Genomic DNA, 17,205 nt, shown 5'->3' on the forward strand with positions numbered 1-17,205 from the left:
CAACATTAATGAATACGAACCTTAACAACTCAATAAATTAGAGCCCTGCTGACACACAAAACGCATATAAATGGAATGGGGGCCGGGTAGCTTATAACAATATTGTTTCATTGATGTTACATGATGTTGACCTTGGCTCTAAGAACATTTTTCAAAAGCTGGGACTCAAAGTAAAAGCCTTAATGAGGGGGAATAATGCTTATTGCAACTATTTGGTGATAATCTTACATATTAAACCTGTCTTTCACTCCCTGATTTTCATGCAATCTCAACGTAAGCCCCTTCCACCCCCTCCTCTTGCTCCCCTTCGCTGTGCAGCAGTTTCAAACAAGAGAACCATTAAATACTCTAGAACGGACTTCATACTAGCACCGAGGCATTTACCTTTGACTCTTGACAGAGGTTTCTGAGCTCCTCTTCGTCACATTTGTCCACTTTCGCCGAGTGAATCCAGTCGTCTTGTTTGACTAGAGCCTGGTCCACCTCAGTGAGCTCTGCAGACACGGCGCTGAAGAGACTCTGGGCCTCCACTGTGTCCCGGGCGGCCTGCAACTCCCGCGCACTCACGTCCCACTCAGTCTGGAGCAACTGCAGGTCTGTCCGCACCAGCTCCATGTTCACACCCTCTGCAAGGCAAGGGCAAGGCATTTTATAAATTCATTACAATAGATAAAAGCAGATATAATAAAAGTTACAAAGAAGAAGTACAAGCAAGAGAATGACAATGGAAGGAAAACACTTTTATTCTTCACATTGCCAAAAATAAAACATTAGCAACACGTTTTAAACACATTCTGGAAGTACAAAGTATTTATGAACAGCAGTGACAAAGTTGCAACAGTTGCAGTTGTATGAGATGTTAACTTATCACTAATGGCAGTGAAACACTGATTTTCAAGTTCTGAGGTGAACATTACAAGTACAGATTTTTTGGTTCTTTTTCTACTAAGAGCAATGTAAACTTGAAACCATTCATTAAGCGGTAATTGAAACCTGCAGCAGTCGAGTAAATTTTATGACTTTATCCACAATTACCTGCCACAGAAAATACCAGGCTTTAAAGGCACTGGATAATACTAGGCAACAGTATAACAGTACTGCTTGAGTACAAGGGGAACACACTATAATGCAAGCCTTCACTATGAGTCATAGTAGAAATATTCACACATTTTTGTTACATGTTAGCGCTGTAGCATAACTTCCCTGTGAACTTAAAGCCACAGAGTCATTTGAGTTCATACCTCTCTCCAGCTGATCCACAAGGCCTCGTCCCTCCTGTATTATTTGACCGACTGAAGCTTCTTTTGTATTCAGCTCTTCTTCCAGCACCTATCAAATGAAACAATGGATTGCTGTAACTCATGTATCATTTTTTTAGGGCACTGTATCGATCACGGTACCTTTAGTTTTCCCTGTAGGTCTGGGATATCAGTTGCAGTCTCTAGATTTCCAGAGGCTAACGTTCGAGTCGTAGTTTTCCATTCTTTAATCCAGTTTAGAGAGTCAGATAACTTATTTTCAAACCTAAAGGTAAACACATTTCAGCTTCATTTCATATGCAATAAAAGCGTTCTTTATTTTTGTTTTATTTATTTTTTGCCCTTACACTTGTCTAATTTGTGGTTCAGTCTCCACAAGGCGTTTCTTAGGGGGAGCGGGTGGAGCCACTTCCTGGTCGATGGTAGAGGAGACCACAGTGGCATCGACTGTATCTACAGTGACCTCCTCCTCCATTTGAGTCATCCCAGTGTCGGTTACAGCTTCCATTACCTACAATGTTCACATAGATCATACAGGCACCTTTTTTAGCCTTTTACAGAGTGCACTTTCATTTAAAAGCCACAACAGTCGATGTGCTGCTGACCTGGAAGGAGTAGTCTTCTAATTTCTGCACGAGGTTGTCCCATCGGTGGGTCAGCTCCTCTGTGTCGGCCTCGATCTTTGCTCCCGCCTCAGAGCTCCGCAGTAAAGAGGCCACGTCCTGCCCCGCGTCAGACAGCTGATCCAGAGTGCGCTTCTTCCTCTCCATATCATCCTTAAGAGTCTATTCACAACCACATTTGTATCATTTAGGCGCTTATTAGAATAACTAATCGGCCTAAGTTTTACATTATATAAATTCATTATTATAACTCAGATACTTACAGCTAATTGTCGTAGATGTGTGTTCATTTCACTTTGGTCCTTAAAGTTACTGGTTTGGACTCTATTCAAAGCCTCCTCTTTTCCTGCCAACCAGTCTCGAAACAAACTCTGAGGAAATATTTACAAGATACTTGCTTTATAATAACTATGTGACAATAATTTAAAAAAACAATGTGATAAAAGGATAGAAAATATTAAAATATTATTTTATTATTCTACCTGATCTGATAAAAGCTGTTGCCAGACCATGAAGACTTCTTGTAGCTTTTGCCACCTCTCTTCCGTCCAGCGACACACAGCGGCCCATCGCTCGCCGAGAGACTGACAAGAAGAGAATACAGAAGGTAAACATCATCTACCAGAAGCCATGGTACAAGATCCGGCTCTAAACTTTTCTTCTACACAGTCAAAAACTCAAGATTGCACTGGATATGCTTACTTGAAGTTGCTCCTCCAGCGCAGCAGTGGCGTTGTCACCGCTGTTCTCATCCACCACCACCACCATGTGTGTCAGCGAGTTCACCTTGACCTGCTCAGCTTCCAGGTCATTCTGAAGATCCTAAACAGAAGTGTCACATTGCATAAACGTGGCAAAATTGTACATACTCACCAGCAATGAACTTACTTTGTGTTGCTCTATTTGCTTCTTGTATGCGTCTAAGTCATTCGCCCCTGGATCCGTTTCCATCTTCCTGATTCTGGCCTCAGTTTCCGTCAGCCAATCAGAGAGCTGCTGTAACTGTTGCTGTTGGAGATCCATGAGGACTTCATGAAGTCTGGAGACAAAAGACATAACAAAGGTGGTTGAATGACGTCATGTCTTGTTGATATTAAGATACAGGAGAAAACTTCCTACACACAACCATAATACCTAACATTTCGCCCCCAATAAATATAATCAAATTCAAGCATTTATTCTATTACAGTCATTTGTACTGAGTCTTTATTGTGGGACTTGTTTCTCCTTAGTAGTAACTTTGTTTGGAACGGGACATCATGGAGTCATATGGATGGAGATGTTGCTGCAGTAATAGTTAGTAGTATTATTGCTGTGAGATAGCACCTCGCCTGGCGGTCCATGCTGGCCACTCGGAGGCTCTCCCAGCGCGAGTTTAGGAGACTCATCTGCTCCCGGATCTCCTCTTCCTCCTCTTCTGTGAGGTGGCCCTGAGCGATCAGCTGGTTTCCTGCCTGAAGGACATTCCCCACACTGCTCTGGTGCGCCGTCAGCTCCATCATGAAGGCCTAAAAGTGCAGAAAGTAATACATTGATAGAGTTTTTCTTTTGTTAGATCAAACTGGAGACATATTAAGACACAGCCAGTTGTATATACAGTACATGATACCAGGCGTAAAGAGTTGAATTAATTATATAATGGAGTACAGTGATTTTGGGAAGAAGGTCGAGGAACAAGAATCAAATGGGATTGATTTGTACAAAGCTACTCGCAATCCTGGCAGTTAAAGAGGCTTTGAGTTGCACACAGTAACAAAGAGCTTTCTGCTTTGACCTGGATTCCACACATTACACTGCTGCCTTGGGTTTCTATTATTTCACTGCTCAGGCACAATGTTAAAAGTACCAGCCTATTGTTAATGGTTATCACCTGTAATGGTGCACTATTAAGAAACTTCACTTCTGATCACACAGTGCCACTTTTGATACTTTGTAGATGTCTAAATCTCTAGGTTTTACAGACAAAACCCCAAGGAGAAGATATAAAAACCAATGCGTAACTTCAGCCTATCTGCAGCGTCACTTATCACATCATCCAATCATGACCTGATCACAAGCGTCACCTCCACCTCAGTCTATCACCAAAACAGTCACGTCACACCGCAGCAATCATCGCCTCGTTTTCAACATTTAAACCTTCTCAACGACCTCATCCACTCCCCAGCTTGTGCCACCACCCTGTTACCACCTCTACTCTCATCCTCTTCTGCTTTACAATACCTAACATGCCATTAAGATTTTCTGATGCTTCTTTCTCTTTCTGTATTCCCCATTGTACTGATTAAAACATAAATAATTCCTCCTACCTCATGTGTATGAAACTGGTCCTTGACCTCCTCCACATCATCGGACACCTCTTCCTGGACGTGTAGTGTGTCCTCCGCCGACAGCAGCCAGGTCAGAACCTCCTCCAGAGTGGTCTGGTAAGTGTCCAGGTCCACCTCCGAAAAGCTCACGTCCATGTCCCCCTCCGGCTCCGTCACTGTGCTGGGCGTCTCAGGACGGGAACTGCTGCTGGCCTCATCCCTCTGAATCATCCAGGGAAACAGAACAGGTCATAGAGTCAAATTCTCAAGGTATTGACACATTTTAATCACTGTTTAGACATCCCAGATTAAATGATCTCCAATAGGCATGAAGTTAAGGAAAAAGGCCACAGCAAAAGTTTGTGGCACCCTGCAAAGTTACTACCTCGTAGCCCCCAAATATGGCAAGTATTACAGCTTTAAACACCTTTCACTTCTAGTTTAATGGATTTTTGCCCATTCTTTCTCACAAAAGGTGTGTTTACAATCATCACCCATTTGCAGAAGCCATTTGCCATTTGCCATTTGGCCTTTTGGCCTTTTCACAGTACGTGTTGTGTTTTTCTGTTGTAATTTAATTGAATCAATACTTTGTTCTACCCCTGAAATGTTCCCTGTGCCACGAGCTGCAATAAAACCCCAAAAGGTAGATCGGTCCAGCGTGAAAGAAACAAAATAAAACTCTGGGCCTCTTTCTAAAGGGGGAACAACATAGCAAAAACAGTAAACAGAAAGGGGACATTTTGTTCCTTTGTGAATGACACTACATTCCTTCTCCCAGGTTTCTAAACATTGCCTGATTAATCAGATTGCCATCCAGTCTCTACAGTTTTTTTTTTGTTGGTTCTTTGCAGGGCAGGATTCACAAAGCCAAGCAATAATGTTTAAGTGAAACAGATATCCAGCAGCTGTTTGTACAGTTAAGACTGTAACACTTCTATAGTGTGTGCTTCACCATTCTTCACTTCAGATGCATGTTTTAAAATAGCAGCAGACCACCGACAGGGGCGTGGGATGTTGGAGCATATAAGGTGACATGGCAAGCTCAGAAAAACATTAGGCCTTTCATGAGACGCTGGGAGGGGCCCAGGCCTGGCAAGTCAGTCCTCATTCTACACACAATAGTCAGGCATAAATACAGGCCTTCAGACAAGTGTACAGTTGTTACAGATGCAGATGCTTTGAAATCGATAATAAGCCACAAGCTGTAAGCAGAAGCATGTTTCTGGAGACAATTTGTTAAATATTGCTCTTTTTTAATATTTCATTTTTCTTCTATAAAAGCAAATCGTTTCTTGTCATATAAGTGGTTTGTAGTTCCGCAAAGTGTTTTCTTATTTCCATAGGATTAAATGTACAACCCATGAGGTGTTGCTGATACAAAAGCCTGCAACACGCATACCTTTGAAACAGAAAGTGGTCATTTCCAAACGCACTTTTAGCAATCAGCATTGAAATATTTCATTCATTCTTTCAGAGCCTGAAAATAATTCAAATACAAAGGCCCTTTATTTTCTCACTGCATTCTCTTCCACTGGTCCGATGAATCACATCCTACAGAGCGGAGGAAACAGGCTGGGGAAAAAATCTCTTGTTGAACCAATCAGAGCACTTTAACATGAGACTTTTCCAGCACTTGTTCCAGGGAGTGTGAAGTATGCAGCAGTAAACCCTTAATGGGTGGTTTCTGGAGGTCCTGAGAGCTAATATGTACCGGCATGCAACGAGTAATATAAAACACACTTCTATTTTAAATAACACACACACAGTCAGCTATTCATTTAAATGTCTTTCTGATTTAAGTTCAAGTTCAAGAAACATTTCAGTAGTTTAATCCTACATTATGTACTTTGGTTGTACATGATGTAGAGCTGGGTTTCCTTTCGTATACATTTGTTTTGGACCAATTCAACAAAGTTACAGGGTGAGTCATAGCCTCCTCCTGCTGAGCTCTTTTCACATGCAGCAGTGTGGGTAAAATCTTTTGAGACAGGCAATGCTCAACATATAATTTAAATACATGTGATTGGCTACAGACAAATGCAATATCATAACTGGAGCCAAGCTTTGGGTTATGGGATAACAACAATGCACTGGAACCTGGAAGTTAATGCTTCACAATAAAGAGAAGCCAGTTGCCTTTTATGTGCTGATCTCTGTGACAAATGGTTTGGTGCTATGTAGATCACTGTTGTGAGAAAGAACAAAAGCTATTTGATAACTGTCTTTATATTACAATAAGAATCGACTACACCATTTAATTAACTTTAAAGAAAAAAAATGTAACCAACTTTCATCAAATTGTATCAAAAGTCTTAAAAGCTAAATAAGGTACAAAACATGGGATACTGTACATTTTTAAGCTACCATGTGTTTTTGTTTTAGGCTGTGTAGATCAAAATGATTTAGCGACATATGACTTCATGCTAATAGTGATAATAACGATAAATATTGATGTGAAATGCATCCGGACATGATTAAGCCCTGGTTGGCGATTGTCTAAGCCCTACATTTGTCAGTATTCAGCACGATTCTAAAAGCTTAAATACTTTATGAGGTCGTGGGACATTTTTGGGTTGAAATGTGTACCTGAGCACTGAGAGCGGACACGGCCTCCCCTGCCTCCACTTTGTATTTTCGGGGCAGCGTCTCGACTTCTCTGATTGCATCCATGGTAACGTCTTTGGGCAGCACAGCAAACAGCGACGTCACGTACATGATGATGGACTTCTTGTCCGGTAACTGCACTGCTACATCTGAAAGGATGACAAGAAAACAAGCACTCAATGACAGGTTTTACAGTTATTTTCCCTGTGATTACGAAGTCAAATCACGGTATTTGTGAGAAGAAGAAAACAAGAAATAGAAATTCTGCATTTCATTTATTACTGTTATTGTCACACGATCCAAAAAGAATTGTGGACAAAATATTTTGAATGATAAAAAAAAGTTTCAAGGTGAAATTGTGCACACCTTCTGGATCCAGAAGCCTCTCAATCGTGAGCTGATCTTTGGCCACCGTGAAGGCATGGTCCAACCTATCTACTGGACTCATTCTGGTCACATGATCCCAGCTAAACACATTAGGCCTGAACACAGAAACAAAGTCATAAAACACAAGTAAATACAAACAAGAGTACTGGCGACTTTTCAGTCTTTGTTCCTGGATTCACCACAGCAAAGTTCCACTCTTCTCATGAATCGCCTGTATGATTAATTAATGCCTTTTTTTTGGTATTAGGAGTTGGATTACAGTGCACCTCCAAGGGCAGTGACATTTGAGAAAAGACAGAAATATGAACTCCTAAACTACCAGGTGCATTTCAGAATGTTTATACCGATTTGCAGATAACTCTATAATAACGTGTCAAATGCAGCCCTATGTCTAAACGTTCAATAAAGTTTAGTTTGTATGTTGTAACAGACATTGAATTATCATAAATGCTCTATAGGTCTCTTTCTTCTTCACACAGCGTCGGAGCCGGTTGAATCTGGAATGTGTGGGTTCGATGATCCTCCTAAACCCTGGTCTAAGTCTAAAACAACACAGGTCTTTCTCACAGATCAGAGGGCTGTGTGTGAACGGCTCCTGCCCACAAAGGGTTACAGAAGAGGGGCAAACATCTATGACGCAGCTCCCTCTCCTCCTATACATCAACAGAGCAAACAGTGACAGGGCGGACAGAGTGCACAAGCCCGGCAGACCCCAAACTCTATGATCTACGTTCTAGTGTGTCACTGTGAACTGTTGTGCTCATATATCATAAACAAATACCGTTCCAATACCAAAGAAGATTTGCTAATCCTGCACTAACTCAAACCTCATTTCAGATTATTGAGCAAACCTTTTATAGCTATGTTTGGTTCGCTTTACCCTGAGGCATTTTACTTATTGCAAGAACATGAGGATTTGATTAAAACAGGCAACTAAACATTGTTATAGCTCCAATAATGTGGTCCCATTAATTTACCTGAAGTGGTGTAAGATAGCGTTGAAGGCCAGTCCATCGGACCAGCTGGTGGTGAAGTTGACCACGTTGACATCTGGGTAGGACCTGGTGCACTGACGAACCCAGCTCAGCAAGATCTTCTCACTGTTGGTTTGTTGTAGATTGGACATGATATCCTTCATGATGTCCTTCACCTAAATAATCATGTGCATAAGAGGAAACATGAATCTAAAATGTAAATATCTGGCTTAATGGAAAGGTCCATTAAACTGAAAGATTTAAAGACTATTTAAGACTATTTCTTTGGTCCAGTTTGTGTATTATTTCCAATCATTGGACTCTTATGTTCTCAATAGCATTATTCATGTTTTAGACAATAATGCTATTGGATTACATTAATATTAAGTATTTGAAGTGTTTTTCACTCACTTGTGTCATGTTTTCTAGACAGCTTGTGACTTGCGATGTTTTTACCGTGGGTGAATTGACTCTTGTGTGTGGTGTGGTTGTTTATGTTTTCATGAATTTGTCTCGGAGATGAGAAAGAGGAGCGATGGCTTGGCAGATTGTAATGAATAAGCTAAGGTTAAGGTTAATGTATACTTTATTTTTCCCGTATGGATTTTTTCCACTGCATTTGATCCATCCTTCAATGCCGCCGGGTCAACTCGTAAGGAGCAGTGGATCCATCTCTAGATTTGGAGCCAGGTTGATGGTCAGTATCACCTGGCTGGAGGATTCACCTGTTGTACATATTTTAGTGGTAGGGGAAACCAGAGTACCCGGTAGAAACCTACGTAGACAAGGGGAGAACATACAAACTCCACACAGAAAAGCCCCGTCCAGCTGGGAATCAAACCTGGGACCTTCTTGTGGGCCAACCACTGTGCTACCTTGCCGCCCATATGATCTTGTAGATCTCTATTGTGTTTTTCCTGGAACACTTTTTCGGCAAATATAAATCAGTGACCATAAAATATGTTTGGGTAAATGAAGAGCAGTCTGTCCATAATTAACCATAACCATATTGAATGCTCCTTCAGCACAAGATACACATGCGGCATCTACTAGAAAATAAAAGGCTGATGCCACTGTAGAAGGGGCTCTAAGAGCGAACATCCACAGACATGTGATAGAAAACTAAAATGTGGGCAGCAGATGTCTGTGCTCACCTGCCAGTGCAGAATAATACTCCAGATGAGGCCCAGGGTGAGTTTATGATTCCCATCAACAATATCTGTGCCCCCGATGTTTACCAGCTCCACCTGAGAGAGAGAGTGTACATTCACAACGCTGTAGACGATCAGGGAACGGCAAAGACTCTAAATACTTTAATATCATTATTTTACATAGTTGATTACTTAAAATGCTGTTGCTTGATAATAGATTTGAAAAATCACATCTGTGTTAGTGATATACAGCTGACTTTGAAAGCCATGATTATACAACTAAGGAGACAATCCAATCCATTTAAAGACGATGCTTGGCATTGTTATACTGATGTTTACACAGTTACAGTACATCTGGACAGCGTCAAAAGGCAGATGTGCAATAAAAGTTTAAGTATAGTAAGGAACAGGCAGTGCTTCTAAACTTTAAAGATCTAGCATTTGTGGCTAAGTAAGGTCAGGCGATCAGAAGCTAAAAGCAGTGCTATTAATGTTATACGTCGTAAATTATTATTCACGCTAAAGCAATGGCACAACAGGCCTTAACCACTAGTAAGAAAGCCACAGGGGTTATTATGAAGCAATTTCCCACTAGCAGTGAACAAAACTGCTCTCCCACTGCTAAGGTCAAGGCATAAGGACAGACTATTGTGCGCAAAGTGGGCGCGGAAAAATGAGCTAAAGCGCAAGGGCAGCATATGGGCAAAGAAAAATATAGGGAAAAGCAAAGACTTAATGACCCTTTCAGACATAAAGCCAGTCTGGTTCAGAGTTCTGCAATGCAACCGGACAGTTTATCAGTACGAGCTTCCTTTTCCTGTTTTTTTTTTTTTTTTTTTTTTTTTGAAATGCACTGATGTCAAATAGAGCAAAAATAATTGCAGGGGGGAATTTAAAATTGGGCACTCACGTTATTTTGATGCAGGACCTGAAGTACTTTGTTGACATTGTTGAGGGCATGTACTCTGGTGGAGCCTCTCTCTTTGGTCTGAGGAACAGGAAGTAAATAACACCAGTTACTTCCCAATTATCAGGAACTGTACACATCGTTTAAAGTACAAATGAGCATACAAGACATTTATAAGACACATGCAGACCAGAAATCTGACCATAATCTGATTTCAGGAGTTCTCAGGTTATTGACGCAGCATGTGAATTGTATAATCTGATATACATTATCTGATAATCATAAATATTTCATTTCTTTCTGATCTCTCACACGTGTGCATAATCTAACCAGGAAAACACAGCAAAGACGCCAAACTAGTGTCACAGACACAAAGATTAAAAGATATTATGAAAAGACTGAAAGCTGACGTGAGTGTGAACCCCAGACCTAACTTGTGCTGTATCCACTCGGCACATGGACAGCAGTTTGACTCCAAGTCCATATATGGAGGAACAATCAATCTCCACCTGGTTCTGTGGGTGGGGAGTGATTGAAGGGAGGTGTGGGGAGATATTTCAGTTGCTCTAATCCAAATCTACACTGGCTCATGTTGAACCTCAGATTTCTGAAGAAAATGTAGACACATCAGATCTGATTATTGGGTTATCTGATTCCTCCATGTAAACGTAGCCAGTGTAAAGTTCAATACATATTTCTATAGCAATTTACCTATTCCAAAATATTAAATACACGTCATAATTCAAATGTTTATTGTATTAATTAAGTAACAGTCAGTTGAACAACTACTGCATAATAACTCCTGAGCATTACACCACACCGTCTATGATCCATGTCTTTGTACTTCCAACTTTGATATTGTCACATTTTGATTTATTTTTTGCACTGTTCAATGTATGCAAGATACCTTTACTCTATTATCACTATTACTTATTTGCACATTTCCTACTACTAACTATCTGAACCCCCCATGTGTGTTCTTAAGAGTCTTATCTTAGTGACTGATGAACTGATTATCACTCAGATTTTTAGTCAAACATCACACCAATATCATTCTTGCCATATTCAAGACAATGTTGCATGTTGTTAATCTTATCCAGCCTTTTAGGATATTAACTCGATTATACAGCACACACACGTCACCATCAGTCTGTGTGCCCGTGTAATCATATCAACATTATCCTATCAGCAACACACACAGGACAACTTATGGAAGGAATGTGGAGATGAGTGGCTGCCAACTCTGGAGCCCTTTAAAGAGTGCACAGTTAAACCTCTTATTAACACCCCATTATAGCCCGAGCAATTCATTCAGACACTGTTGGCTCATGTCATGCGTCTGTTGTCACTTAATATACCTGCAGGAGCTTCAAAACAAAAATTATCCAAGCAGTGATACAAGTACGGGGGGAAAAAATGCAGTTCAAAGCGGACAAGTGGCATCCTAATTGTTATTTATTGAATATGAGTAGGTAGACTGAAAACGTACTGACTAAACGATGCGGCATTGGAAGTTAAACTCACCAGGACGGAGCCGGTGAGGCCCTCCAGCAGGTCCAGCAGCTTCCTCCCATCCTTCAAATCTGAAAACATGTCTTTGATTGCCGTCTTTCCAGTCTGAGGAATGTAAATGTTAAAAGAAGCATGTTATATTTTGACATAATTTGGACATGCATTATATACAGCAGGGGTAGGCAACGTCAGGCCCGCGGGCTAAATCCGGCCCTCCAGTACAGAACCTCTGGCCCTCAAGATGATTTTGAGAAACATTATTATGCAAATAAGAGATCAATTTCCTTTTACAGTACTCTAAAAATGCAAGAAATAGTGTCAGTATTTAAAAAATGCCCTGGCAGAATATCCCACTTGGTCCTACAGTAAAACAGTGAATCTCCATTGGTGGGTCAGGACCCAAAAGTGGGTCCCGGAAATCCTTTTTCAGTGGGTCGCGAGTCTATAGGAAACTTTTTTTCCAATATGTTCCATCTGAAACTGCATGGAATTTCAGATTTAAAGGCATATCTACTGCTTGTTCAATAAAAAACTTGTGTGGTAAAACACAACATTTTCTATAATATATGACAAATTAAGGGTTTTTTTGGGTTATTTGGGCCTGTTATCAGAGGGTAACCACTGTTGTAAAACTTTGGCATTTGCAGAAAAAAGTTCTTTACTTTTGCCTACCCCTGATATACAGTATGTGGTAGAATTACCTTTGAAAGCTGTGCGTTGATCCATTTGGTGAAGGTTTTCTTTTGTACCGAATCATGTTCATCTGTGCAAAACAAATTAGACGTTAGATGCGAGTTAGAGTTAACAGGTGCGTGAATAGCATTTCAGACGCAAAGTAATAAGAGAAGGATTATCTTCGTTTGACAACAAAAGAATGGGAAGGTCTTTCTCAAAACATATAGACACCAAGTACAGAACTCTGTAATAAGAAAACTTACAATTAGGTTATGCTGTGAAAATGCATGATGTAATTCATTGGCTCCCAAGCTTTTTCTCTGTGATTTCATCAGCCCAAAACCGTTTTCAAATCTGACCAATCTACAGTATAAAGATGAGTCAGGCCTTTGCCCTGCACGATAAATTTAAGGCGTATATTAATGTTGTGGGTTAATGACAATAATATTGAACCTTAATATATCTTTAATACATTGTTATGCCATCGCCACAATACACTTCTGTCAAATATGTTTCACAGTGAAGGTAATCACTACTTGTTCAGAGGATGAAGGTACAAGCAAAAATACAATTTAACTGACTTTCTACACTACAATCATACACACACAATCATTGCAAAACAACTCACAACAATACATTTTCTTTGACCTATACCTAACATCCCTCATCAAATCTGCTGTACAGTCTGTGCATCACTCCTGTTCTCCAGATTGTGCTGAAGCATATTTCAAATTCTCTGCCCACTAGAGCCTTCACTCTGCTCCTGCTTTTATTCTGGACCAACGTGGCCCTGTAATAAGGCCTCATTGTTTTTCAGGCACAGGCCGAGCTGCTTTGAAGTGCTTTACGACTGGCAGAGGATCTTAGCAGGCCACGAAAGACTATGTATTAGACCTAATATTTCTGACGTGGCAAAGAAGAAACAGCAGCAATCTTGCATTGAAGACTCTCGCATGTGTGTGTAATCTTTCCTGTATTCAACTTATATGAGACATTGCACATGAGACATTGCATGAATACACTCGTGAAGCAAGTGATGTCACAGCCTCCTTGCTGAGAAGTAGCAGTCCAACCACTCTTAAAGGTTATTGAAAGACAATGAGCCAATTCCTGATTTGGCTTTGTCTTTCATTGTTATATCCAAATGTTCAAGTGGTTGTATTTCGGCAAATTGTTTTCTCACAGTTACTCGCTCATTCTGCCGTCACTCATTGCTCACCTGTCACAGGGTCAAAGAGGAGAGCGGGAACATCTGTTCCTAAGCACCTGATGAAGCACTGAGGGGCAAAGAGCGCTAAACATCACTGTGTGCATGGATGTAAAAACGCCACCATCATCTCACAAACTGCTGTGTAAAGCCCCATGAACTGAACAGCAGGTCAGAGGTTATGATGACAGGCTCTATAGCAGTAGTCAGGCTCTTTGTTTTGGATGTATGTGCTGAGTACAAGTGCCGCCGCGGGCAGGGTGAGAAGGGGCAAAAAAACAGGAATGTACAACAGGGGGAGGCTGGAGCGGGGTTAGAAGACGGATAGAGGCGACAAAGGTGAAGAGAGCAAGAAATGGAAGACTAGTTCCTTAATTAACACAGATGCAATACGATTTAATAGATTTTTCAATAAAACCAAAAAATAAAAGTGGATCATATGCAAATTATTACTTTTAGTCCAAAGTGATTTTGTGCACAATAATCAAAAGTCCTTGTGCTGTATTTGTGATCAAATGTGCAACAGCAACAAAAACACATTTCTAGAGGTTTCAGTCAAAACATGTTGAAAATAGTCCTGCAATTTATTATGCAGGACAGACAGGTAAGTACTTTGAAGACATAAACTTCTCTCCGTGCCTTTGACTCGCTGACACCCTGTGAAGGCCCCCCGAGGCCTCAGGAGAGGCTCCCAGTGGGCTCAGGTCCCTGGGCTCTGAACCTTTCCACCTCCACGGCACAATGCAGCCAATTCATCCAGGACACGCCCCCACCTCCTCCTCCAGCCGCCCACCACCTCCCACCTGATCTGAGGGCAGCTCCTGCTCAACCCGGCCAGGAATGTCCTTCTGCAGGACGGATCAAAGCACTGGCACAGCTGTGAGTCTCCCACTAAACAGGGATTGTAGCACAGCACGTGTTCACTTGTTTTGCATGTTTACTCGCATTACTGCAACTACGAAAATTTGGAAGGTTGGTTTTCACATACAAAATTGAAGTAAATTTTACTTACAAATATATGTAATTTACTGGGAACAGTGTCAGAACACATATAAACAAATTGGTAACAACTCATATTCATGTATAGTTGTGCTCAAAAGTTTACATACAGGCAGGATTTTTTATTTTTTTACTATTTTTCAGAGAATATGAACGAAAACACAAAAAGTAATTTTTCTCTCATAGTTAGTGTTAGTTGTGTGAAGCCATTTATAGTCAAACAACTGACTTTACTCTTTTTGATCAAAAACAGCCTGATAATATGCACAGTTGACACAAAGGGCTTTGAATGGCTACTAAAGGTAAACAATCTCACCTGTGATCTGTGTTTGTAAATATTGTGTGTGCATAAAAGATCAGTGAGTTTTTGGGCTCCTGACAGACCCTTCAGCCAGTGCTGCACTGGCATTTCTGGTTTCTGAGTCATAAGGAAAGCAAAATAATTGTCAGAGGATCTGAAGTAAAGGTAGTTGAACTGTATGAAATGGGAAAGAGTTATAAAAACGATTCCAAGATACTGAGAATATCAATCAGCAGTGTTCAAACTCTAATTAATAAGTGGATACTGTGGGATTCTGTTGACCCCAAACCCCGGTCAGGTCAACCAAAAACTTGTTTGGGATGCAAAAATTAAAAACACAAGAGATAACTTCACCGGAAATACACGACATTCTGAAAAAAGTGGTGTAGCACAATAAAGAGGTACTTAATGAAAAATGAGCTGCCTGGCCAAGTTGCCAGAAGAAATCCATTACTTCACAAATGCCACAAAGTATCTGCTTACAATATGCCAAACAGCACAGAGACAAGCCTCAACATTTCTGAAACAAATGTGTCATCATTCATATTCTCTGAAAAATCAAAAAGTCAGCCTGGGTATGTAAACTTTTGAGCACAACTGTAACAGTACAGGCTATAATATATGCAATACCCTAGCAATGTTTACTATTGACAAGACAACGTGACATTTTAAGCAACCCGAAACCACACACCCATCAAATATATGTAAAACAAACTTTGAACACATGTTTTTTAGAAATTGAGACTACAGCCTGGCTTCATGCAGACAACACTGTAAACCCATATTAAATAACAAGGATAATAACTATTACAAATTCTTCATGTCTAATTGGTCGGTATGAGAGGTCCATTTTTGTTTGTCTATTTAAGAAACTTAGTTCAGGCTCTACTTCGGAAAACTTGTTGTAATCTTGTAAAAGTGCCGGACGAGTTGTGGGTTGGTTAGTCATACAACCTAAAAAAAGACATCCAAACAGGCAAGTGGAAATGATGACCGAACAGTGCCATGTTTCTATGCAAAACAAATAGAGAATCTCTTAACTATAGCTCAGCCAGAGGGATGTTGAAGACATTTAAGGACAAGGTCAGGTACAGGGAAAGTGCAAAGAGTCACTTCCTCTAAAACCAAACAGGAAGCAGCGATTGCATCAGGAAGAGTAATCCCACCGGGGTGCTCACACAGCTCAATAAACAGACATTATGAGATTAGGATGTTGCCTTGTGGATAGTTCTAATAACATGTTTGGCAGTCAATAATCTTGCAAATGCCTCATAAACTCGTGTAGGCTACTCATATATCAGGTATAACTGTATTCTCGAGCGCCTATATTGCAGAATCAAGCAAAAAGATGCATCTGTCAAAGTGAAATAAACTGTCGTGGCATCACAGTGTATGTTTCTTTCACAGGTGGAGGGTTTGTGACCGCACAACAGGCCCAGTGGGAAATGGAGGGAGGCGCTGAAGTGAAAACCAAACAAACTGAAGGGTAACCACGGCAGCGTCACACAGTCAACACGAGGCCAAGGCTTCGACAAATGCACATATTTACAAAGTTTAGCCGCGCCGGCCGGGGGCACTTACAGCTGGACATGCAACGATTTACTGCTAAAGAGGTCTGGAGACTGAGACTGTAAATATCAGGTTTACAGGTTTGATTTGGAAGTCGTTCACTTTTCAATGACAATAATAAAAGAGCAGAAAAGCAGTGGGATCATCAACCTTCTTAAAATAGGTGATGCTCGATTAGCATTCTTCTAGTTGCATTTTAACAATATTTCAAGCTTCTAGTATCAATAATGAATGATCCACGTTGATATCCCAAAAAACTGCTTCTTTTCTGTTTTACAATTAGGGATGCGTGATAGGCTAAAGAATATATCCCGATTTTAGCACAATTCATGTGCACTTTGTATCTTTACATTGCCATTGCCTGCTAAAACCAGCACATTTTAACAAAAGCAATAATAACAATCTCTCCAAAAATGCAGAATGTCACAGGGATCAGTCATTTTGCTCAACCTTTTATTTACAATCTTTTACGTAAAAAAAATCTTTCAATCTATTGAAAGATAAATGACATAAGTGATTCTTTTAGATTGGATGGATGATTGCCCCAAACTGTTCAAGTATGCAGTTACTTTTGTGCCCTGGTTTAAATCAGTTTTCTTGTACAGCGGAGGCCAAACTCATAAAGTGCTAGTGCCTAAGGTGAACCTGTCCTTGACTGAGGCTCAGCTGTCTGGTCTTTCAAAATGAACAACACTACACCCACACAGCCCACTGAGGCCACTGACACA

The 17,205-nt window shown here is 40.6% G+C and overlaps 1 protein-coding gene across 6 annotated transcripts in view; it reads right to left on the reverse strand.

Moving 5' to 3' along the window:
• Positions 1 to 17,205, reverse strand: part of utrn (utrophin) — a gene marked incomplete at both ends in the record, with an annotated part of 155,992 nt that overhangs the window by 129,290 nt on the left and 9,497 nt on the right. For all 6 annotated transcript variants that reach the window (XM_079571935.1, XM_079571936.1, XM_079571934.1 and 3 more), the window contains 18 exons: positions 385 to 626; positions 1,242 to 1,329; positions 1,401 to 1,524; positions 1,607 to 1,770; positions 1,865 to 2,044; positions 2,146 to 2,253; positions 2,365 to 2,466; positions 2,585 to 2,704; positions 2,771 to 2,921; positions 3,209 to 3,390; positions 4,189 to 4,410; positions 6,778 to 6,944; positions 7,162 to 7,277; positions 8,160 to 8,332; positions 9,311 to 9,403; positions 10,218 to 10,295; positions 11,739 to 11,831; positions 12,428 to 12,489. In XM_079571935.1, the coding sequence (XP_079428061.1) occupies positions 385 to 626; positions 1,242 to 1,329; positions 1,401 to 1,524; positions 1,607 to 1,770; positions 1,865 to 2,044; positions 2,146 to 2,253; positions 2,365 to 2,466; positions 2,585 to 2,704; positions 2,771 to 2,921; positions 3,209 to 3,390; positions 4,189 to 4,410; positions 6,778 to 6,944; positions 7,162 to 7,277; positions 8,160 to 8,332; positions 9,311 to 9,403; positions 10,218 to 10,295; positions 11,739 to 11,831; positions 12,428 to 12,489 (2,465 nt within the window). The remainder of the gene's footprint in view (positions 1 to 384; positions 627 to 1,241; positions 1,330 to 1,400; positions 1,525 to 1,606; positions 1,771 to 1,864; positions 2,045 to 2,145; positions 2,254 to 2,364; positions 2,467 to 2,584; positions 2,705 to 2,770; positions 2,922 to 3,208; positions 3,391 to 4,188; positions 4,411 to 6,777; positions 6,945 to 7,161; positions 7,278 to 8,159; positions 8,333 to 9,310; positions 9,404 to 10,217; positions 10,296 to 11,738; positions 11,832 to 12,427; positions 12,490 to 17,205) is intronic.

This window comes from Gobius niger, assembly GCF_951799975.1.
Source record: "Gobius niger genome assembly, chromosome: 15".
NCBI classification, from domain to species: Eukaryota; Metazoa; Chordata; class Actinopteri; order Gobiiformes; family Gobiidae; genus Gobius; species Gobius niger.